Raw genomic sequence first — 24,909 nt, forward strand, 5'->3', positions numbered from 1 at the left:
CCCCGCCCCGCCCCCTCCCGGCCCGGCCCCGCCCCCGCCCCGCCCCGCCCCGCCCCGCCCCCTCCCGGCCCGGCCCCTGCCTCCCGGGGCTCCGTCCGGAGCGGCGGAGGGCTGCCGAGGAGGTGCGCGCCGGAGCGCGCAGGGCTCGCTGGGCCTCCGCGGCCCCCCGCCCCGCCGCTACTTGAAGTAGTTGAGCCCCGCCACCAGGAAGAACTTCTCGAGGAAGAGCTCGGAGTCCAGCACGGCGATGTGCGCGGCTCGGCCGATCAGGGCGTTGGCGGTGCTGGGCAGCGCGTGGAACACGCTGTGCCGGACTAAGGTGCAGTCCTTGGCGTCCACCAGGGGGCGCAGGAGGTTGTGGATCATCTCGGCGTACACGGGCCCTGGGGGGGGGGGCGCAGGTGAAGCCCCCGCAGAAGGGGGCCGGCGGGATCTGGAGGAAAGCTGCGGGCGTGCCCGCGGGCCCTCCCCTGCGCCCTCGCAGGCACTGGCAACTTCTCGAATCTACTTGTGCTTTTTACACCAGAAAGTCGGTAAAAAAAATAAATAAAAATAATAATAATAATAAGTAAACGTGGCTCACCTGTGTGTCTGTCTTTGAGGGCAGTTTTACACATTTCGATCCTGGCTGAATGAAATGGCACATAGCGGTCTTGGGGAGAAGCCACGAGCACGACATTTTTGAAATACTGCAGACCTGCAACGAGCCAGGAGGGCGCTTGTTCCCGGGCCGGGTGGTGCTAGGACACCCCCAGCTCTGCACACGGAGCACAGAGAGGGGAAGGGGGAAGACCAGCTGGCTGTGGCATTGTGGGTTTTGCAGTGTCGCTTCTGTATCTCAGAGAGGAGGGGCAGCCCTGTTCTCCTCGGCCACAGAAGCTAAAGAGACGCGGGGGCAAGCTCCTCTCGACGGGGGGAGGGGAGCAGCACGCAGGTGACAAAGGGGCCCTCCTGGGAGGCAAGCGCTAAGGAGTCCATGAGGAATAAAGCGAGGACTCTGCTCCTCCTTCTCAACAATGGGGACAGCTCCTAAGTGCAGTGCTCATCCTGTCCCTGATGGAGGAAAACGGCCTCCGAACGTGCCTCCCTGCCTGCAGCTGTAGACAGGGGGGCTAAACAGCATGGCGCGGACCTGCGTCCCCAGAGCCCAGCACGGGCCTGCAGACAGACACTGCAGCGTGCCCCCCAGGCCCTCTGCCTGCACGGCCCTCAGCCCCGTGCCCCTGCACCGCGGTGGGACCTCTGGCCTCCCAAGACCACCTGCTGGGGGCCAGCCTGCCTCAGTGACTGGCGGACGCAGAGCAGGGCTATGAAGACCAGCCCCTCACCCTACTCTGCGGGGTCGCCCCAGCTCCTGAGCTCTCTGCGGTTACCACACTGCCCTCCAGCTTCCCCTCTGCCCAATCCTCCTCCCTCCTTTCCCCCTGGGGGGACTTCTGAAAGCTCAGCTTGGCACAGAGACACACTGGGTAAGGACTTGCCTGGGGTCTCACGTTCAGAGAGGTGCAGAGATGTCAGCGGGGGTGGTGTTCATAGGATGATGGAGACGGTGACATGGGACAGAGGCTGGACACACAGACCACTGCTGCCCTCTGCTCGTTCCCACAACACAGGCAGGGTCTCCAACAGCCCTGTGCACTTGCCATCACAGTGTGGGTGAAGGCGTGACTTCAGCCCTGCCTGGGAAGGACCCCCATCTCCCCCTGCACTATCAACCTAAATGAACGGTGCACACCTGCCCCTTTTATGGGTGGATCTGTACCTGGGAAGGAGCAGTGTGTGGGCACGCAGATCAGGGCATTGAAAGCTTGGCGGGAAGGAGAAGCTATAGCTTCTGCGTGTAGAGATGGTCTCTACGCACACCTTGGCGCACCTGGGACGCCCTTCCCGGGAGCAGCTGAGTTCGGGGGTAGCTGGCAGCCTCCCTGTGAGCTGAAGAGTCTGTGCACGCTGCACCTCCTGACTAAACCCTTCCCTGAGCGCATCGACGCAGTGGTGGAGCGATTTTGGGTCTCAGGGCTGCACCTCCAGCTCACACTTGTGACCACAGCAGCATGCTGCAGAGGAAGGCGCTCACCTGTTTTCTGGCTTAGTTGGTAGAGGAAACATTTGCGCAGATCGGCGTTATCCCTGAAGGTCAGCTGCAGAAGGGACCCGGATTTCTTTAATTTCTGCATGAGCCACAAGCCTAGAAAGACCAAAATGAAACAGAACAAAAATCAAAAATATAACCTAAAGAGAGCAAAAATAATTGGGGAGAGATTAATATGAAACTGTGGTTTTTAGTTAATTTTAATATAAGAGAGTAGTAGGCACTTCAGCAAATTCTTAGGAAGTTAGAGGAAAATTTTTACGATGTACTTGTGGCAGGGATATAAGATCACCCTGCAAAATGATATTGTGACTGGCATTAGGAGTCATGATACTTCTGCACCCTTTGACCCATTCGACCTCGCCTCATAAATCCAGCCTAAGGAAGCAATCCCAAACACAAAGCCGTATATATGGATGCTCCTTACAGATCCGCGTAGCATGGAGAAAAACTGAAAGCACCCTCCACTTCAGAGCCCATCCCTGACCCTGGTTACACCAGCACCAAAGCTGAGGAGTATTGCGTCACCACGACAAAAATGCAAGGAAATGAATGCAATATAGTTCTTTTTGTCATGTTGCAAGATTAAAAGTATGAAAAAGGTTAGATGTGTTTTCAATCATGTGTTTCTGTCCAAGGATGGCTTCCCTGGTTTGTGGGGACGGAGAGAATGGCAAAGGAATGGTCTTCCACTTGTTATGACCAACGTTTCAAATAATGTCCTTAAAATAACCTAAAGACAGACAAAGAGCTCTGACCCGCCTCTGTGAGGAAGGCAAGCAGCCCAGTCTGCCCGGGGTGTCGGGCAAGTTCAGGGTGCAGGGGCTGGGACACAGGCAGGGAGTGGGAGCTTACTGGGGTGGCCCAGATGCCACCTAACGGGCTGGGGGCAATCGGGGACCACTGAAGTCTTTGTCAGGAGTACGATTTAATAAACTAGTTGTTATTCCACAAGACCTGACGCCCTCCCTGGGCTGCCATGCTGGTGGCCCCTACAGAGACCAGCACGTCACGGGAGGCCCTTCATCATCAGGCTTTGGCTGAGCGCTTCATGGTCATCTTCTGTTCCTCTAGCTCAGCCTGTATTCCTGTCACAAAAAGCCACCTGTCGCCTGCTTCTATGTTATTATACATACGGTTTTCTTCCGCACAAAACACTTGTCCCGCCATTCACTATCTTAGAAATTCTGCTCATTGTCCAAGATTCATTGAGCCTTGCTTCTTTATTCTCCATGGTGTTCCTAACCTGACAGAGGAAATTTTGAGGACCTCAAAGCTGCGAGCCGTGTCATTCCATTCCAGCAAGAAGTACAGAATCCGGCCCTGGCTGACCTCCCATACATGTTAGTCAACTTCTTCCTTCCTTCTCCTGCTTAATCTTCGACAATTCTGATACACACACACACACAGAAATAATATACACATTTATAGATATGCATATCTACACACATACATATACCTAAAGATCATAAACGCATCCATACATATACACAAGCAGACATACATACACACGCTAACTCCATTTTAAAAATACCCTTATTTTTAAATAAGAATATTCTAAGTTGCGTAGGGATGAAAATGTCTTGGCCAGAGTCGTCCCCCAAGTGTCTGGGTCAGAACTCAGCCTCAGGCTCGCCATGGCAGGGACATGGTTCAAGGCCCATCGCTACAGGCTGAGCGAAGGTGCCGCCCGTGAAGCAGGACCTCCTCCAGGCTGCGAGGAATACACTTCTGTTGTCTGTAAGTCACGCAGTCCATGGCGATTCCTTACAGCAGCCTGAGCAGACCGAGATGCCCCTGCTCCCTCCTCCCCACTCCTGTGCCTGCTCGATCTTGTCCAGTCAGGACCCCAGGGCATGACCCTTCCGTTCACGGACGAGGTCTCGGTGGCATCTAGTCTGATCACTGGACTCACACGGGAGAGGCCCTCTTTCTCTTTGCTCAGAGTCCCATGCTTGAAGAGCCTCCAAACCACAAGATTCCATCAAGAAGAACCTCTGCTGGGCTTTCATCTTCCCTCTGCCCGGAATCGACTGTGAGGAGGGACGGGCTCGGAGGAGTCTTACCTGTACTAACCAGGGTGCTGTTGTTGTACAGGGTCCCCAGGTGAGGCCCAGACAGCGACAGGAACGTGTGGAGTTTGTTGAGGTAATACCGAAACCGGGGCCGCGTGAGGACCGACCGGATGATGATGTTGCCAAGGGAATGGCCGATGAAGCTGTTAGGACAGAAGAGAACCGCACGTGAGCGTGGCCGTGGGAGGCCAGCTGGTGTGCTGGGAAGCACCGAGGGGTCCCGCCATTCCCCACCCCGACTCGGGGGATCTGGCAAAGCAAATGGGGGCTGCCAGCCCACCCTCCCTGGGTTTCCAGCCTCTGGCCACAGTGAGCTTGAGACAGAGACCTAGGGCACGAGGCCTCTGCGGCCCGGTGTGGTCCGAAGAGAAGCGCGGGCGTGTGGCCGGGCTCTGTGTTCTGAGAGCAGCCCCGCCTGTGGTCTGTGTCTCGCCTCCAGCCGCCGGGGGGCCCTGGCCATCCCCAGGATGAAACCCCACTTCCTTGGCCTGGCTGATGAGGCCGCTCACGACCTGACGTCTGACTCCCTCTGTGATTTTATTCATTGCCCACCATCACTGCAAATGTAAGGAGTCGCCCGCTGCCGGCCCGCGCCACTGGATGCCCCTCCTGCATGCTCTGCTCCAGTCACACTGTGACTCACACATCTGAGGACCCAACGCAGCATTATTTTCAAACTGAATACCTGTTTACGGAAACCCTATCACATGAGGGTCCATGGCTCTGCTCATGGTGAGCACAAAACAGGCCGAGAAAGGAAATGAACATTTGTCTATGAAATGGCTTTACCTAGCTTTTCATTCCATCTCCATAGGCCTCTCCCTTCTCATTTGTGAAATAAAGAACGGATATTTTATCTCTGGGGCCTCAAAGGACTGAGGCATGTGGCCTCACCGCTCTGTCCACATACTGCAAGCACACAAAAAACACAAGCCATTGGCTCTCGCCTAAATCAGGAAACATTCCGGCCAAGCTCATTTCGGAGTGGAAGGACCGAATGAGTGTGGACTGAAGTCTGCTTATGGGGCAGGTGATGCATTCTGCTGTTCCCCACCAGATGCTCATGCTTATCCCACCTAGCAGGCGGGGAAATGGAGGCTCAGAGGTTTAGAAAGCCTGAGAGAGGCTGCATGGTAGAGTCAGTCCTCAGATGTGTGAGTGTTAGAAGAGCAATTCAAACCTAGGGGTCTGTGTTGAAGTCCAGTTCCCTTTCTACTGAGCTATGAAATGCTCCTTTTCCCCCACTCACTCCTGCTCTGAAAGTCACCTACTCCAGTAAGTCACAAGTTAGCTTCTGAAGGTTGTAGACAGAAGGCAGCATGCTGAACTTGTCTACAGCCAACACCCAGAAATGCCTCTCCTCTTCCCCCAGCATTAACTACCTGTGGTTTCCTTTTACCTAATTCGGGATATGGAGAGGTTGTACAACTGGATGTGCTGAATGATCTCATCCAACAACCGATCCGTCATGGTATCAAAATCCGCAAATGTGTCCATCTGGAAAAAGAGAGAGGGAACGGGTGTAGGTTGGGTGGGGTCACAGCAAGGCCAGGCTCTGTGCACAAGCCCGCCCTCTTCCATGGTGGCGCATTCTGGGAGTGTGCCTAAGCCCGACGTTGGGGTAACAGGTGGGGGTTCAGCACCAAGGATAGGGGGCCCACAGACTGGGGCTCTCAGGAAGAGACTCAGGACGCTGGAGAATCCTGTCAGAAGGCTGGCTGGAAACCGATGGGAGAAGCTGGTGGACAAGAGCAGCAGGGCCATGCACCAACGGACACGTCATCACGCGCCAGGGGCCGCACCTGCCTGCGGCCTGCCGGCCCCACGGTACTGGGAGGCACCGGGCTCTAAGGGTGAGCCCGTGCCCCCGGGACTCACACCCAAGCCCGCCCGGCCCCGAAACCCTGCTGTCTTCCCAGGACAGCCTCGGGACTGCGCGACCAGGCCACGTCCAGAGCAGGTTCCAAAGCCATCCGTGACTCAGCAGGGATGGTCAGAGGATGCGTGCAGAAAAGGAAGAGGAGGAACATCAGATGTGACCTTGAAAGTCTGGAAGGGCAGACATGAGGAAGTCATACTAGATTGGTAGATATCCCTTCAAGGATGAACTTTTGGAAACCGACGGGAACCGCAGGGAGAGAGATTTGGGGCCAACATAAAAGACGCTTTCTCATAAGTGGAGTTGTCCTTCAGGGTCGTGGGCTACCTGGAACTGTGCTGAGTGCCAAGCTACAAAGGTGGACAAGGGCACTCATGAGCATTCACCAGGGTGGGGAAGAAGGCGTGAAGAGGGGGTCTGTGGCTCACTGTCACCTGCCACTCAACGGTCCTAGAGACACCACAGAGATGGAGCACTCCGGTCACTTCTCAGTGTCCACGGAGTAAGAGAGACTCATGCCTACAGGCCAGCAGGCGCGCTCTCCTGCTCACAGGACCCGTGCCTGGGGCTGCGCTTTCCAGTGCGAGCCTGTCTCCCCTCGAGTCCTGCAGGGGGATAAGGCAGCCTACTCCTCACACCAGTGTCAGGCTTCCACCATTTACGACACAGTGAAGACAGATGCTGTTGTGTTCATTACGCTCCAGCATCTCAGACCCCGTCTCCTCAGCTACATACTGTGAATTTAACATGAATTATTGAATCTATGGTAATAATTATAAGGCCTGAGTTGACCTTGATGAGAAATGTGCTGGAAGACACAGTAGGTTTAAAAAATGGTACCAGGAACTCACCAGCCAGGGTGCTTTTAAGGGATGTACTGGAAATGCACATGCTTATGAGATTTACAACTTTTAAGCTGTAATGACAACGTGTCATGGGACACAATCCTTCCTGAGTGACCACCCCACACTCACCAGCTCATTACTTCTGTCTAGACCCAGTCCAGTAGTCCCTAGGTACCCCAGTCAAATCCCTCTGCCACAAGGGCTGCATCACAAGGGCTGGGTTAGGCCTGTGACAGCCCCCTTTGCCCAGTAGAGGCCCATGGACCCCCAAACCATTTATGATCCAAGCTGTCACCACCCCCCCCCAAGTGCCCTGGCCACCTGACCCACATGTCCCCACTTTTTGCTCTTTCTTCACCTTCCCAAAAGGAAATAATGAGTTTTATCTTTCTGGACCATCCAGTGTTCTTTGGCAGGGTCCCCTTCTGTGGGAGTGTCCACAGATTATCAGGGTGACTTTAGAAGGTTCTTCTAGACACGGCTCAGAGATTCTCTCAGTCCTGATGTTTTTGTTGTCATACCTGATTCTTTTCAGACATTAGGAAGTCCAGCTTTCCTCCAGGAAGTCCCAGTTCTATGAAAGTCTTTACCAGGCGGAGGTCCGCACTGTTCCCTAAAAACGACAGATAACCCCACCCCAGACCCATAGTTACTCATATCAAAATGGACACACAAGGGATTTAGGTCCCCCTCTTCTCCCATCCCCCAATTTTCCATTTTCTCGTTAAGCAGATAATAAAAGCAGTGGAAACGAGCCCATCCTAGCGGTCCTAGGCTCCCCCCGCCCCCCGACACAAGGTCAGGGCCTTTCAAGCAGTCCTACCTCAGTGGACTTTCTCCCTGATCTACAAACATGTGGCTCGTGAACATTCCACGCACAGCACAGCTGAAAACACACTGCCCCCTCCTCTTCTACAGCCAATCCTGTTCAGTGAGGACACGCTGCACGGGGTGCACGGGGTGGCTGATGTCTACACATCCCACATGTCTACATGTCCCAACATCTATATGTCCCCTATGTCTACATGCCCCACAATCTACATGGCCCCTCTTCAAGTTCCCGCTTCATACAAAGACCAGCTGTGCCATCCACAGGCAGCCGGCAAGACCCCGGATGGGCCAGGCAGGGCACGGTTATGTGCGATAGAGTAAGGATCGCCCTTGGGAGCAGGAGTCATGACTGTGCCAACTCCATGGATGCCACCTGACCCACCGTGACCGCAGGACAGAGCTGTGACAGCTAAGGAATCTGAGGCCACCGCTAATGGCAGAGCATCCTTGTAGCACCTGCAGTAAGATCATCCGGAGGATGGATCTGCTATAACCCAATGAGCTTCAGAGTCAAGGATTTTTAAATGTAGATTTCATGCAGGCTCTGGGGGTGGATTGCATCGTACTGAATTTTTGGTCTATTCCTCAAAGGGATCCCTGTAGAGTAGGAAGCTAGAAGCTAGTCAGCGGACAGACAGGGGACCTACCTTCCCATACAACCAGAATTTCAAAGTAGTTTGTAGAACTGTGAGTGATAGAGTTTACAAACAGCTTATATCCTTCTTCATGAAACTACCAACTGACTCAAAGGATGGTGGGGGTGCCACATAGAAGTGGGGAGAACTACAGGATGTGAGGGTATCCCTAACCAGTAAGGATGACCCGATACCCCACACGCCCCCTGTGATGGTGATCCGCAGAGCACAGGCCCAAACCTGGGGGATCATAGCCACGAAATTGCTCATGTTCTTTTAGGAAAGGTTTCTATTTTGTGTTGTAAGTTAAATTTTATTCTTTCTGTTCATTTCTGATGATAAAATTAGGCTCTTTGGTCCTGTAGTGGTTCTTATTTAAAGTGACCTACTGGCCCTAAAAGAAAAGCAGCAAGTGTTTATACTTAGCCTGAGGAGTCTAAATAAGGAATGATAGTGGTCCCCTCCCTCCCCTTCAGCTACTGAGTGAAACTTGAAACTTTCTCAGAAAATAGGATTTGATAAGGGGTTACACTGAGAATATTTGCAAGGACACAAATCTTGGGCCTTTGGCACATCCTGAAGAGTTGTGTGAATATTCATAACTCTTATCAACTTCTTCAGTTCTCTGTTGATATAAATATATCCTTGCCACTGAAACTTGAACAAATGGGTCCTGTACAACTCTGCAGCATCTGGACATTGGTACACTGAACCAGAGAAGTCGCCAAGAGAAACCTAGGTGTGGTATCAGCTCTGTTTGAGGTGGCTGTTTGCCTAGCCGATAACGCTGTAACTGCCGGTTCTGGGTTCGGACCTAGCCCAAACACTGCCAAAGCTGCCCTGTCTTCATAACCTCCCTCTCCAACATGCATGGTGGACAAAAATAAAAGTCTGTGGCCTGACAAGATTTCTCATCTTAACGGACACACTGAGAGTATTTCTCGTTTTAATTTAATATCAGATAAGTTAAGAGGGCACACTGGTCATGCAGGATATGAAGCTAAGTCATCCACAACACCTGTGTTAAAAGGGCATCATGCTGAGGAGAGTCATTCTTTGTCTTTCTTGCGGGACTTCCAATTGCAAGTCCCAGTTAAAAAACAAGGATGTTTTCAGGGACGCCTGGGTGGCTCAGTCGGTTGAGCATCCGACGCGTGATTTTAGTTCAGGTCGTGATCCCAGGGTGGTGAGATGGAGCTCCACATCAGGCCCCATGCTCAGCACGGAGTCTGCTTGAGATTCTTTCCCTCTGCCCCTCCCCCTGTTCTCTCTCTCTCTCTAAAATAAATAAATAAATCTTAAAAAAAAAAAAAACAAAAACCCACAAGTATGTCTTTAGTAGCTTTTTATTTTTTAAGAGAGAAAAGTGAGTCTCAAAAGCCCAGTCTTCTGACAGTGGAGTCAAACTTCAGTAAGATTATTTTCATATCATTGTAATTATATTTAATATTACTCTTCATGTGTGCCAACAGATTTTAGTATTTCACTTGTGGTGGCGATTTGAAGTTTTTTTTTTTTTTTTTTAAATATATTCAAAAAGTATGCCAATTTCAATACAAATTTTGAAATACCAGGACAAGGTACCTGGTGGAACAAAATTGGGGAAAGGTATGTAAACAGCTGGGACTTGAGAAGCAGGGACATTGACGCTGAGTAGGGACAGCTCACCAGACAGCGAGCCTGGGGTGACTAGACACAGTGGTGTGGGATGGCATGCATCTCTGGGAAAGGCGTGAGGTTGAATCCCAGGAGGGAAAGGGTAGGAGATGATAGTGGGGAGGCTCAGAACACAGGAGTTTTCTAAGACAGAAGTTTATTTTATTTTCTGAGAGCTACAAAGAAAGATTTTTACTAATGGACCAGCACAACCAGATCTGGTAAGATTTTTAGAAGATGACTCAAACAGCAATGAGGACGATGGTTTGGATGGCGAAGAGATGAATTTATTGGCATAAGGCAGAATGAAACCATGGGCTCTGGAGCTCTGACAGCTGGGTTTTCACCTTGGCTCAACCACGTTAGCTGTGTGAACTTACACAAGTTACTTAGCTGGCCTCTTACACAGTGTCCCCAGTTACAATGGGACAATACCACCACCTACTCTGCAGAGCTATTGTGAGGATCAATGACCTTAATGGATGTTAAGCATCTAGAAGGGTGCCTGGCCCCTGAGTGATAGACCAATGCTGCTTCTCCTCCCCTTCCTCCTCATCTAGAATGTATCATTTACCACTGGATTATCTGACACTTCACCAAATAGACCTATTGACCCAGTGTCCCGGTATCCACGGCATACAGCCAGACAGCTAAATGCATTAGCCCCTGGATTGGGAATTCAGGGTATAAAGAACAGTGTGCCCTGGAAGCATAACACACCACCACTCCCTACTACATGATCACCAGAAGACACTGAGCACAGGTTTTGCCACTCATCACCTGTGAAGCCCTAGAGAAGTCCTTTCCCTTCTCTGACATTAGTTATGTACTGGAATCCATATGAAGTGGATGTCGAGATGCTTCCAGAAATCATGTTCCACATTCCAGTTTTCAGATCAGTTATGATGTAAACTTGAGCTTGAGGAGAACTCAGATGCCCTGTACTTCCAGCTGATCGGATCACTTCCTTTTCAGCCAGTTGGGGAGAGGCTAGAATTCACAAGGGCAAGCAGGACCAAGTGCTTGCATTTGGTCCAGGCTGAGCTGGGACCTCAAGATCTTCCGGTAGAGCTGGTAAGTTCTATTATCTTACAGAGTCTTAGGACTGATTGAGAAACCCAAAGAAAGCTGACACTGGGGCCTCAGTCATTTGGGAGGCAGGGTGGGGAGAAGGAGCCCTTCCCACTCTCTTCTCTCTTCCCCTGGACCTCTATAGTACTGGTATCTTTCATAGCGTTCAGCTCTCAGTCCATATTTACTGATCTCACTAATTTAAGAACTTTTTAAGGTCAGGAACCATGTTGGTCTCTGCAATCCCAGAACTTGGTACAATATCTGACATGCAAAAACTGCCCCATAAGTGAGAAAAGAATAAAAATAGGCAACAAAACAGCTTGGGCCACTAGCTTGAGCCCGTCCCACATGAATCCACATTCATTCCACTCCGTTTCTTCCCTTGTGCTTTTGACTCATGCATCCCTTGACATTTTCATTCCAATAATCCATCCACCCATCCATCCATCCACTCGCTCCATTCCTTCTTTTATTTTTGTTCATTAGTTTCATTATTCATTCCATTATTTATTTATTCCATTTATTCCTTTACTGCATCATTGCATTCATTTATGAATTTCATTTGCTCAACAGATTTTTGTGTCAGAGAGATAGATCTCTTCCTTGGGAATAAGGCCAGGCCATTTCCCTAGACCCAGGATGCTGCCGTCCCATGGTTGCTAATAACACTGTTGAACAAGTACCTGACTTAAATTCTTTCATAAATGTTATAAATTGTCTACAGTACAGAATTTTGAGGAGGAAACTTTTCTGGGGACTCACCATCTAGGCCATGGACACAGACTACCAGGTGAATCCCATCTTCCAAATTTTCTTCCTCTTCCTCTGGTGGGAAATACGGTATATCAGAAGCTAGTACAGATAAGTCACTGTACAGAAATCCATCAATCTTCAGTTCTTTTTTAAATTTTTCTTTGGCCTGATAAAAACTGGAGAATACACTAATTAATCAGAAGCCACACTGTGTATGCCGTGTTGAGCAGGAGATGAGTTGAGCTGGCTGGGACGTGGGAGTGATGAACATCTACAAGGAAGTATCTGCGAGCAGCAAAGGCAGAATATGAGGCCTCAGGAGATGCTGGTGAGGGATGATTTTTCTGAGCCAGGAGGCAGGAGAGCATTCCAGGAAAAGTTTTGTGTGATTTGGGTTCTGCAGATTTCTATGTGCACAGGCTACCATGGCTTGGAGGCCACCTGCTTCCCAGCAGCATCTCCCAGCCTCCAGAGAGAACACATTTCTCAGAATTCCCTGCCTGAATCAAGGCAGTTTGCTTACTTCCGTGCCTTGGTGCGTTCAGGTCTGTCTGAAATGGGTTTCCCACTGGGTTATCACAATCTTTGCCCAATTATCAGACAAGGTGGTGATTAAGAGCACGAACTCAGGAGTCTGACTGCTAAGGTCAGAATCTCAGCTTTGACACTTACTAGCTGTGGGCCAACCACTTAAAATCTCTGCATTGTGTATCCTCAACTGTAAAAGGGGAATACACCATTACCTAATTCATAAAGTTATTCTGCATGTTAAGTGACACCGTCTATACAAAATGCTTAGAACAGTACTTAAAACTGATGAAACAGTAAGAAACATGATCTATTACCAGCCTCAGCACCAGCCTCATCACCGTCATCACCACCATCATCATCACCACCATTACCATCCCCATCATCACCATCACCACTGTGTCTCTCGTATTTGCTGGGCAGTCACCTCTAAAAGGTATCCCTTGGCCCCCGTCTCTAGGCACACTTGCTGCCCCCAGCCAGATCGGGTCCTTCTTCTGGTTCAGCTGCGCATACACAGGAACCCTCCTGTTTACCCAGCTACCCTTGTTCACTCTTCTCATCTTTCTGTCTCCCTCTTAGGCTGTAAGGACGGTAACCTTACAAGCAGGCATTGGTCAGTGCTTGCTGTCTATTTATTAAATTGATGCCATAGGCATATTAGGTACTTCATGTTCTTCATAAAGCGAGGGATCCAATGTTTACCTGCCTGTGCAATCTCTTTCATGGTAATCATTAATATGTAACTCTTCAGCATTTTGCAGAAGAGTAATAAAAGGATTCTATAATATACTTAATCAAATATATAGTTTATAGATGAGGGAGCAATATGAATACAAACCTAACGCAAGGATGAAGGGATGGATTCTGGCATTACACAAGGAATGACATGAGTAAGAACCACACAAAAGGGCTGAGGAGCCAAATCTGAGGCAGATTTCCTCAAAGGCCCTTAAAGAACAGCCCTCTCAAAATGTGCAAAGACAGAGATATAGTGACATTCACAGCAGAGTTATCATAATAAAAACTAAAAAAAAAAAAAAAATCCCAAATATCCCTCTCTAAAGGAGTTTGTTCATAAATCATGGTACATATAGAACCTTTCCCAATATGTTAGATTGAAAAAAACCTTACAGGGTGCCTGGGTGGCTCAGTTGGTTAAGCGACTGCCTTCGGCTCAGGTCATGATCCTGGAGTCCCTGGATTGAGTCCTGCATCGGGCTCCCTGCTCAGCAGGGAGTCTGCTTCTCCCTCTGACCCTCCCGACCCTACCCCCTCTCATGTGCTTTCTCTCTCAAGTCTCTCTCAAATAAATAAATAAAATCTTCAAAAAAAAAAAAACACCTTACAGTTTATACAGAATCATCCTATTTTTGCATAAGAAGAAGAGAATAGAGATGTACACAAAAAAAGTGCAGAAGAACTTACGCAGTGGATGTAATTGAGAGATAGGCTTGCTGATAGATTTTACCTCTACTATTCTGCATCTCCGACTTGTAGGACATAAATATATTACTTTATCTAAATTAGGAAGTAACTCCTATTTCAATACTGAAAGAGTATGCATGAACCTGAGCAATATGCGGGGAATCTAAAACCATGCTGGGGGCGGGTAAGCCAGCAGTCGGCTTACCTGTACATCCTTTCACTGACTTCTTCCTCCAACTTGCTCGAATGCGTAGAGACCACTGCAAAGGAACCCAAGGGCTGATGAGTGATGGGCAATGGGGTCTGCTTGGCAGAGAACCCAGCCCGGGCAGGGGTCTCCTTGGGCACAGAGGAGAAAGGGAGACACGTGGCTGTGCAAGACACGGACAGGTTGACGACCTCCACGGCCTTCAGGCTGTCTAGAGTGAAGGTCTCCGCCGGGCTCAGGTGGGACGCCATGACGGAAGTGCCTGCCTTTGGCTCTTGGTTTCCTAAAACCTGGGAGTGAATGGAGTGAGTCACAGGAGAGCACACGGTGCCTGCTTCACGTCCAGCCTCCAGAGGAGCGTCAGCTCCTTCGCTAACTGCTGCATCATCAATGATGTGCGGTGAGCTGCTCTGCTCGCCTGTGGAATCCAGGCCGCTGGCATCAGCAGCTGCCCTACAGCTCCATTCAGGCACCTTATGGTGGGCAATCGTCTCATCATCTGAGATGCTGCTGTCGGAAAGAGCGCCTTTCCCCACATTCAAGTCTTCAGGCATGCCCTCTGGGGTCTCCGTTAGTACTCTAGGACAGGATCCGTGCCTAGGGATTTCAAGTGCTAGGATATGTGGTATTTTTACATTAAGACCTTTGGTTTCAACACCCAGAGGGTTCTCAGTCCTGCCATCAAGGTAACAAGGCCCTTGAGGATCAAACTGACTCTCTGTGCCTTTGGGGATGTCTATGTAACCAGGGCCCTGCTGGCTGTCGGCACCTGGAACCACCTGAACAAGGGAATGGTCTGCCCCAGCATCCTGGATTCTGGATCCCAGGGAGTCTACACTCTCCATGGGTACGGCTGGACTTTCAGCAAGACCTCCACCTTGCTGCACGGTGTCCGCGTCTTCAGCAGATCCCTCTGGGCTACTGATTTGGGGTGCAGACACAGACTTGGTCAACTTGGTGAGTGCCAGCTCCCGTTCTTCCTCCTCAAAAGGCAAAGAGCTTATGGAGGTGAGAGACGCCTGGATCCCACTTGGCAAACTAGTATTGCTCTCTGTGTGTCCACCCTCTAAGGAGTTCCTATGCAGGGCATGTCTTCGAACCAGATGGTGCAAGACTTCCCGGTCACTGGGTAACTCCAGGGCCCGGCTTCGTGCCTCGGACCAGGCAACAGAGCTTGGCTCGCTCTCAATGCCTGAATCAGAGATGATGGAAGAAGATCTCTTGATGACCCCAGAGAGCACCGACACTTCCTCCTGCTCCTCTGAGTGAGGGTCCTTTGGGGAAGCCCTAACATTCAAAGGATCCCTCAAAGTCGAGTTTAGTGGATCGCAGGGCTCAGAGGGGATGAGCTTCAGACTTAGCAGCGCCATCTTGCCCTCCTGGTCTGCAACCTTTCCTAGAGTACTTGACTCATGGAGCATTATTTTCTCTGAAAGGATGGCATTTTGACGACCTCCACCCACTACCTCTTGGCCTGGCACAGCTCTGTGTGATTCATAGTTATAAGCAGAGTGCCCACTCTCCTGCTGAGCTCTAATGACCACTGTGGGCTCAGTACTGCAAGGCCTCTTATTGCTAGATTTCACATCAATGTAGGTGAGTGCTGGGGCCTGGCCATCCTCCGGACCTGGGCTCCTTCTGGGCAGCTCCTCATCTGCCCGTGGATGTGTTCCAACATCAGACCACTGGCCAGTCCAACATTCCTCTTCAGGCAAACCTGCTTTGTTCTGGGACTCACCAATTGTCAGATACACCTGAGATTCAGAGCACATGTCCACACATTTTGGGGTGGTTATGTTGTCATCTGGCTCTGAACACCTAATAACTTCCTCATCAGAGTCCACTTGGGGTGGTTTCATGGTGGGCAAGACAAGGTCTTCCCTAAAAGGTGATTTTCTATTTACAATAGGGTCCTCTTCTCTGTCTTTTAGATTCATTATTGCAGGACTTGTCGTTGGAACATCAAAATTAGGGTAAGCACTCAAATTGTACCCTACAAAAAGAAGAAAGAAAGAAAAATGTATTGTAGTTTAAGAACCTATGTCCACAAACTATGCAAAAGCCCGACTGTATAATAAATAATCTGGCTGAACTCTGCTCCTGGATCCTAGGGGACAACCTCTGAATTTGTGCAATTTCCCAAGTGATGGAACGGTCTTTGTTATTGGTGGTGGGCCTTAAGAGCTTATACTAACCAGGTGACTCATATGAGTCCTTTAATAGTTTATGCTAAGGAGATGACTCAGGATGGGGGCTGGCCATGCCAGAAAGACCAACTATTCGGCTGGGGCTTTGAGCCAGGTAGTACCAGTATGACCTCTGGGGAGAGTGGTTCAATCATGTGACCAATGATTCTACCAGCCATGCCTAGATAATGAAACCCCTCTAAAATCTGTGGACTCTGGGGCTTGAGTAAGCTTCCCCGGTGGGCAATACACATTGATTTGCCAGGATGACCAGGCCTGGGGTCATGGGACCTTCATGTTTGAGACCCTTCCAGACCTTGCTTTACAGGTGTCTTCTTTTGGCTGGTCTTTATTTATATCCTTTATATTAAAGTGGTCATCATAGGCATAGCATTTTCCTGAGTTCTGTGAATTGTTCCAGCAAATCATGGAACCGGGGAGGGGGGTGGAACCCCCTGAATTGGTATCCAGTTGGTCAGGAGGACAGGTGGCCTAGGAACCCCCAAGCTCGTGTCTGACATGAGGGAAGTCTTATCAGAGGCTGTGCCCTCAACCTGTTTGACCTAATACCAGGTAATTTGTGTCAGAATCACCGTGCGTGAATGCAAAGCTGTCAAATATTGTAATTCATGATTGGTCTTTTACTTACCAAACCAGTTTTAATTTAATTACTACTTATAAATATTAGAGCATTTCTCTACATCATGTACAGTATTTACAGTGGAGAAAGAGCTTTGCAGCCAGGAAGGCCTGTTTTCCGGTCCTGACACCAGCAGCCACCAGCCATGAGGCCTTGGACAATGACAGAACTTAAATAAGTTTTTTTTTTCCCTTTCGAGCTCACTTTCCTCAACTCTAGGAAGGGCAGATTCATAGCAACCAGCAGGCCTCATAGACCTAGCTCACAGGAGAGTCATGATATGAACGGTCAACATGTGGGGAGGATGGATTCCTGCCTTTGCGAGAGAAACCCTCCAAGCTTGAGCTCTGTCACCAGGGCAATTATCCTGCATGGCATTCAGACCACAGAGGTTCCCGGATTCCTCTGATCTTCCTGGTAGGATGGCGGGGTCAAAGCATGACCTTCTTTCTCGTATTTTTCTTTACGGTAAACTATTACCTCTCTCATCCTGTCTCTCTGTTCTCTTTTCTTTTGTCTTCTCTCTTTCTCCTGCCCCTCCTCCTCCTTTTCCTGCTGCTCCCCCCATCTCTTTCTCTTTCTCTCCCTTCTAATAAAGCCTAAATGGAAGAAAACAAGTGTCTCCCATGTCTGTCAGTACCACAGCTCTCTTGAAAAAGCCATCTGATAGTTTATTCAATTTCCACATACACCAGACAAAAAAAGAGGGACTGGACTTTTATTTTATTTAAAACTTTTAAATTCTTCAAATGGTTTTCACAGAAGTTAAAGGAATATAACCACTATTGGAAGTTACGAAGTGAATCACTAAGATACTTACAAACCATATCACCAGCTCACACCTTGGGGTGAAATTTATGGCTGGGTCAAAGATGAGAACAAAGATCGGGGAAGAATGGGTCTCTTCCTTATGTGGATATGTTCTTGGGATCTTGAGAGACTGAGCAAATATCCCTGCCTCTGGGGGAGGTTTCCCACAGCCAACAGCAGGTTAGATGTTCTCTGAACAAATTCCCAGCATCCCCTCTACAAAAACATACTCTAACACCGTCACCAATACAACTCACTTGTGCATTTCCTGTCCCCACTGGAGAGAAGGGTTGTGTTGTATGAATATCAGTGTGCCCACGGCTAACACCACGGCTGCCACATGGTGAACTGTGTTCATAAAATGAATGAGAATAGAACAGAAATGCAGCAGAACAAAGACTATTAGTCTCACGAACTGCTTATATTGGTTTGAAAAAACCGCAATATCCATGTTATTTAATCCATGAATAATGCATTGGCAGAGTCTTATGCACAAAGCCCTACACTAGGCCACAGGTTAGGGAAAGGGGAAGTGGGGATCAGTTTTAATGATGAATTAGTCTCTGTCTCTAAGGGATTTTCAAAATATTGGGAAGCATACAAGGTACAGTAGAGTAGGCTCTCCTACCTAAAGCATGTGGGCTGTATCCTGGAGAATATGAATTGGGTTCTTCAGAGATGGAGTTAATGAGTCATATGAAGCAGAGAGAACAGCAAGGGCCAAGACCCAGAAGCCTGGGGTGCACATTCTGGCCAGTTACCAGTTAGATCTCATGTGGATGGAGCTAGGGTGAACGGGGGCGTGAGGCGGCATGGGGTTAGAAGGTAGAAGGAGGCCACGATATGGATGGACCTACCTGAATGCCCTGTATGAATGAGGAGTCTGGTCTTTATATTACAGGCATCAGGAGATCGGCAAATTCTTGGAACAGAGATGAAAGATGCCTCTGATTGTCAAAATAACAACACTAGCTTCACTACCACAACTGTGGAAAAATGAGAGTAGCGGAGGATCTAATTCAAAGAGAATGGATTTAGTCCTAAACTAACGACCAGTATCAGCTGACATGCATTCATAACTTCCTTTGTGCCTTAAGTGTTCTGTGGATGGACCTATCCACTGCTCACAGTAGGCCTACAGAATATAAATTACAATTGCTTTTGCCCAATTTCACAGTCACTAATGGTTGGAGCAAAGATTCCATTTGAGGCAGTCTGGTCAACTGTTAAGGCCCTTAGGTAAAAGGTTCAATTGCCTTGGGGCAGAAGAGTGAGGGGTCCCGGGGAGGAGGGATCACAGACAATACAGACAGAATTTGCAAGGGTCTGGCACACAGTAGGTATCTAGCCCATGGTACTGCAGCAGACCATGAATAAATATTACTATTTTAATATGGAAATGGGACTCTTTTATTTCCCTTTCTTCACCACACTGAAACAACGGAATGCAAATCTGATGACCTCCTTGGAAATTACATTAAGGTCACCAGTTCCTGGGGGAAAAGGGAAATAGTTCTTTATTTGCTAATGCTTTTGCTCTGGGATTAAAGAATCATCAGAGCACACTGTGGAGGAACAAAGAAGGTCAAGAGAAGTTCTGAGTGGGAAGTAGTCTTGGGAAAAGGGAACGAACAGGTGAGAGGTCTGTAGAGAGAAGTCTTGGGGAGACAGCCAATCCTCTGAGAGCAATTGCCTTGGGGTCCTTCTGGGAACACGGGATCCTTAGTGCTGGGGTCACAGACTCAGTCAAGTTCCCTGTCCCAAGCACCTTCCAGAAGCTTCAAAGAGATGCTGCCTCTGAAAGACAGGCAAAGACGGACCATACACGGCTTCGAGGCTCCTGCAGGGGCAGACGGCCCCAGAAAGATGGCCTCCAGCCACATCTAAATCTAGAGCACTGACTTGAGGGCAGCAGAGAAGGGCCAGCAGGGAAGCCTGCGAAAGCCCGAGGTGGACTTCCCATCATGTGCAGCAGAATGGATGGGCTCAGAGGATAGGAAGATTTATAAAAAATAAAGACATGCAATGCAATTGTACGCGTGAGTTGCAGGACTGAAATTTGCATCCATCAGGGTGTCTATTCCTATGTAAAGGAAAACAGACTGAAGACTTTCTGCAAGGAAGCCAAGTAGTAAATCCGAGGAGCTGATCACCAGTGCTTATTGTAAATTTCTTCCCTACCTGTTCAGGTGTTCTGTAGCTATCGTATATAACTATAATGAAGACGAGCACACACACATACAAACACACCATGCACACTCAGCCTTGGTGCAAAGTACTAAGTGTTTTTTTGGCCAGTTGGGTAGGCGGCCTTCTCTAGCGAGCGTCCCCTTCTTGCTGTCATACACAGTGTTGACGCTAGATGTCAGGGCACAACTGAGAATCCAGTAACATCCCTCCATCACAAAGTTATACTGTCCTTGGATGTCTCCTTGACTTTTTCTTTTTTTTCTTTTTTAAAGATCCTACAAATCTCTGCCTGCAGAAACTCTGAAATTTAAGCGACGCATGATTTAAATGATGGGCATCCCAGCATCATGGTTTGAAATGCCTCACAAAGAGATGGCAGGGCAGATCTTTAATATGTACTTATATTCATCGTGCCTCAGTTTTCTCTCTGTGAAATAGAGCTTATGAAGTTTTTTGTTTTGTTTTGTTTTTAATAGGATTCAAAAGATAAAACACGTAAGACTTCCAGCCAGCAACTTTCTGGATCTTTAAGGGATCATGGGTCTACTTCAGCTATGATAGCTTTTGGGTTTCCATGAGCAGGGCTGTGGGAGGGGACAGAGGACTAACATCCACAGAATGCCCCGTGGGCACCAGGCTCTCTCCCACTGACCTATCAGTTCCCTAACACACTGTGCAGCCCAGCAAGACAGACCACGATGTTGATACAAACGCACAGATATGCACAGATACACACAGATGGGATTACAGCCTATTTTCTTGAATACCTTGCCTGGTTCGTGGCATGAAGCAAGCACTCCACAGGAGTCTGAACTGAATGCTACCAAAGTTCAATGAGAAATGACTTTATATTTGATATACGAAAGGATGTCCATTCTCTGCTCATGGTGAGGGGAGAATCTGGTTCCCATTTCATAGGTGAAAACACCAAGGCACTTGGTAGAATTTTACCCCAGAGGGAGTCAGGAAGGGGATCTCTACCATAGTTGCCCTTCTGTTGCATTGATTTGTCAGTTGCACTGACACAAGGTCATTTTAAGTAACTCGCTTAGCCGGAGATTTTGCATCTCCTCCATGAACTGCCAAATCACTTCCTTGATTTGGTTCCACTGCTGTTGGAACGTAAGTAGGGCGACTGACCAGGACCCACCGATAAGCCTTAGTCTTGAGTCTTTCCAGAACAAAGACCAACCTGTTGCAGGGCAGTCCACGTATCTGTCCTCAAAGATAACTGGCAAGTTGTTCCAGTCGCCATCGATGTCCAGGCACTCCGCGGGCAGCGGGGGCATGGTGGTGAGGTACTCCGAGTTTCGGATGTCCAGAGACAACTGGCTGTGGGTCTGTATCCTGGGGACACACATACTGGTTGAGCATCGGAACAAGTTTTAAATGTGGTAAGAATCATTGCCTCATCCCCTCATCCCAAGAAAACATTCAGGAAACATTCAGCAGGCTCTGACAATACATCATCTGTGTGTCCATCCTCTCTTCCTTTCTCCCAGCCACCTACCCAGCCCCACTGGTCTGGGCACTGAGGTTAGAGGTCATGGATCGTGCGACCGGGGCACGTATCACATTCCATTTTAGTGGGATGCAATAAATACCCTTCCAGTGGAGCAGGAGCTGAGCTTCTAAATGGCTAGGAATCTTAAATTAGTACTTTGGAGGAAAAACTTCAAGCTCCTTATCCTTTACTCTTGCTTTTCTAACCTATAACACTTAGGGTCTGAATTCTAGGTTGTGGCATTGTATTAAGAACCATCTAAGATTGCTTTTTTTTTTCCTTTCTTGTTTTATTGCTTACTCTGTGGCCACCAGCATCCTGGATTAGCGGTTAAGTGCCCTAGCTCAGGAGCCACGAGTTTTGGTTCCTCCATGTAAGATAAAAAATGCCCCAAATTCTTCCTCCATGGACCAAACACCCTTCCACCAGCAGGAATTGGATTTTGGAGTTTGAGATCATCAGTACTCCTCATTCAAAAGATGGGATGATAGGAAATATTTATTCCCTTTCTCAAGTCCCTGTAGAAGGGAGAGAGTCTATTTCTTCCCACAAAGGAAAAATATTAACATTCCATCATTCACCATTCCATCTCAATCACTTTTTTTTTTAAGATTTTATTTATTTATTTGACAGAGAGAGAGACAGCGAGAGAGATCACGGAGCTCTAGAGAGGGAGTAGCAGACTCGCTGCTGAGCAGAGAGCCTGATGCAGGGCTCGATCCCAGGACCCTGAGATCATGACCTGAGCCAAAGGCAGACACTTAACTGACTGAGCCACCCAGGCGCCCCTTACCTCAATCATTCTTAAACCCAGGGAGAAGAGGCTGGTACGTCTGGGAGAAGAATTACACACACACAGTTAGCTTCTATCTGTCTGTCTGTCAGCCTGGAGCAGCCTGACCTCTGGAAGCCCCCACGTCACTCTTCAGCTATGTAGACAGGTCACCTGCTCCCACAGAACCACTCATAGTGGCAGAACTCCACACAAGCCCAGGGAAAATTCTCTCATTCTGCGCTCTCGGGAACAAATATACTGAACGCATATGCATATAGGATGCCTTATACATGTATTTTGAATATACATATGAAATATGAATATTTTATTTCTTTCTTATTATTCAACTGGATTTTAACCTATGATCAAAAAGGATAAACAATGTGGGGCGTCTGGGTGGCTCAGTCGGTTAAGTGTCTGACTTGGCTTTGGCTCAGATCGTGACCTCAGGGTCGTGAGGGTGAGCCCCAGATCGGGCTCTGTGCTCAGTAGGGAGTCTGCTTGGGATTCTCTCTCCCTTGGCATCTCCCCCTTGCTCCCCACCCTCCCTGTCTCTTAAAAGAAAAAAAAAAAAGGATAAGCAATGTATTTATTCTCTTCTTCAAAGCCATGAAGGCTGTAGCAACTTCTTAATACTGTGAAGCTTTCTCTGAATATTAAAAGGGAATTTTGTTGCAATCAATCCTGTACTTCTTAGCTATCACCTGAACCTGGAAATTTTGGTCCAGTTTTTAGTTTATTAAAAAAGTACACTAACTGGACACCCACGTGTGGAGGACTGGGTCCCCAGGCAAAGGTATATACCTCCAGGATGGAAACTTGATTCTGGACCTAGAGAGCTCACAGTCATGAATACATCAGGTGATTAATCAAGTAACTACCACACAGCAGGAGAGGTGCTGGAGAGTCGGGTCCGGGTTACCTCCTGCCAGAAGGTGGCTTCTTGACTTTGTGACTTTGTGGATGTGACCAAGCACCTAAAACAGTGCTGAGCATGTGTTTAAACAAATGACTAAAAATTCTAGAGCACATACAAAATTCTGTCACCTCACACCTAGGATGGCTATTCTTAAACCCAAGAAAAAAGCAAGCGTTGGTGAGGATGTGGCCATGTTGCAGCCCTCGGACACTGTTGATGAGGACATGAAACATCACAGTTGCTGTAGAAAACAGTATGGAAGTTCTTCGGGAAATTAAAAATAGAAGCACCATATGATCTGGCAATCCTACTTCTGGGTATTTATCCCAAAGCATGGAAATCAGGGTCTATAAGAGATCCATGCACCCCCACGTGCATAGCAGCACCATTCACAATAGTCCGGTCACGGAGACAAGCTAAGAGTCCGTGAACAGAAAAAGGATCAAGAAAACGCAGGGCAATGGGATATTACTCAGCCTTAAATAAAGAAGGAAACCTTGTCCTATGTGACAACGTGGACAAACCTTGACGACATTATGCTAAGCAAAAGAAGTCAACCTCACAAGGACAAATACTCTGTGGTTCCACTTGCAGGAGGAATTGAAAATAGTCAAATTCAGAGTCAAAAAAATAAAGGGGAGTGGTTGCGAGGGGCTGGGTAGGGAAATGGGAAGATGCTATTCAATGGGCATAAAGTTTCAAGGCAGAAAGACAAATTCTAGAGACCTGCTATCTGCAGCATCCAGGGCCCAGTTCATCCCCTACTTATCTCCCTGACCCAGAGTATAGCCAACAACACAAAGATACTTCTATTTTGGAGGCTGAGAAATCCAGATGCAGCTCCTTAGGATAATGGTTCACCACCGTATCATGGAGCCACAGCTATATACTACAAGGACGCTAGGAGTGTGGGATCTGGACCCTAGCAGATCTGTGTGTGCATCACATGCTTGCTGTGTCGTCTAAAATAAGTTACTTAACCTCTCTGAGCCCAGGTTTTCCCAGTTTCTTCTTCGGTGAAGTGCAGATACAAACAGTTCCGAGCTCATAGTGTTAGTGTGGGCATTCAATGAGCCAATGCAGGGAGAGCACTTAGCTGGGCTTCTTACCCGAGGCATCTCAACAGGCAAAGCACCAGGAAGGTGGGGAAAGTGCCTTTTGTGTTCAACACTATAGACGTAGCGTCTTGTAAAACGAACGACTTTTAAAATTTAGCATTACACTTATTTCTACAGAGAAACCTAAAAGGCAGAGTGATCAGTCAATTGTCATTGTTCCAGAGGTTAAATCCCCAGGATGGGTCTTCCTGCACACCAACACTTCTGCATTCATTCATTCAAGAAGGTCTCAACTGAGCCCCTCCTTACTGTGTGAAAAGCACAGGCTAGCTAGGGGTAAAGCAGAGGCAAAGGACAATAAAACACACGCTTGCTACTGGCCAGTTCTAAACCATTTTCAGACACTGCAACATTGCATTTTTAAATACTGCATGTGGACAAAAATACTGCAGTCCATGGCAAGAAACAGTCTCCATTTTACACGGCGACCCAGTACAACCACACGCTCCCAGAAACACACATTGAAGCAAAAGTTTCAGAAACACGTCTTACTGGTACTCCCTACTCCATCTTGTCCTATCCTATCTATTTCATGTAAAAGTGCTGTCTCAAACCCACGATGTGGATTCACAGTGTACTCAATGTGCCCCACTGTTCGAGAAACACAATCTAGTATGAGCTTGAACTAGATGGGTCTTAAACTTGATGGGTCTTGAACTTGATAGGTCTTGAACTTGATGGGTCTTGAACTAGATGGGTCTTGAACTTGATGGGTTTTGAACTAGATGGGTCTTGAACTAGATGGGTCTTGAACTAGATGGGT

At 48.4% G+C, this 24,909-nt stretch overlaps 1 protein-coding gene across 1 annotated transcript in view; it reads right to left on the minus strand.

Moving 5' to 3' along the window:
* Positions 1-177: 177 nt before the first annotated feature.
* The window catches only part of FAM135B (family with sequence similarity 135 member B), a 173,125-nt gene continuing 148,393 nt past the window's right edge, over positions 178-24,909 (minus strand). The window contains exons 11-19 of the mRNA XM_035011112.1: positions 21,023-21,177; positions 14,002-15,997; positions 11,850-12,016; positions 7,413-7,504; positions 5,567-5,664; positions 4,159-4,310; positions 2,078-2,188; positions 584-697; positions 178-383 (exon numbers count right to left, since the gene is read on the minus strand). Coding sequence (XP_034867003.1) covers positions 178-383; positions 584-697; positions 2,078-2,188; positions 4,159-4,310; positions 5,567-5,664; positions 7,413-7,504; positions 11,850-12,016; positions 14,002-15,997; positions 21,023-21,177 — 3,091 coding nt within the window. The remainder of the gene's footprint in view (positions 384-583; positions 698-2,077; positions 2,189-4,158; positions 4,311-5,566; positions 5,665-7,412; positions 7,505-11,849; positions 12,017-14,001; positions 15,998-21,022; positions 21,178-24,909) is intronic.

This window comes from Mirounga leonina, unplaced genomic scaffold, assembly GCF_011800145.1.
Source record: "Mirounga leonina isolate KUSES-001 unplaced genomic scaffold, KU_Mleo_1.0 Mir_165, whole genome shotgun sequence".
Lineage (NCBI taxonomy): Eukaryota > Metazoa > Chordata > Mammalia > Carnivora > Phocidae > Mirounga > Mirounga leonina.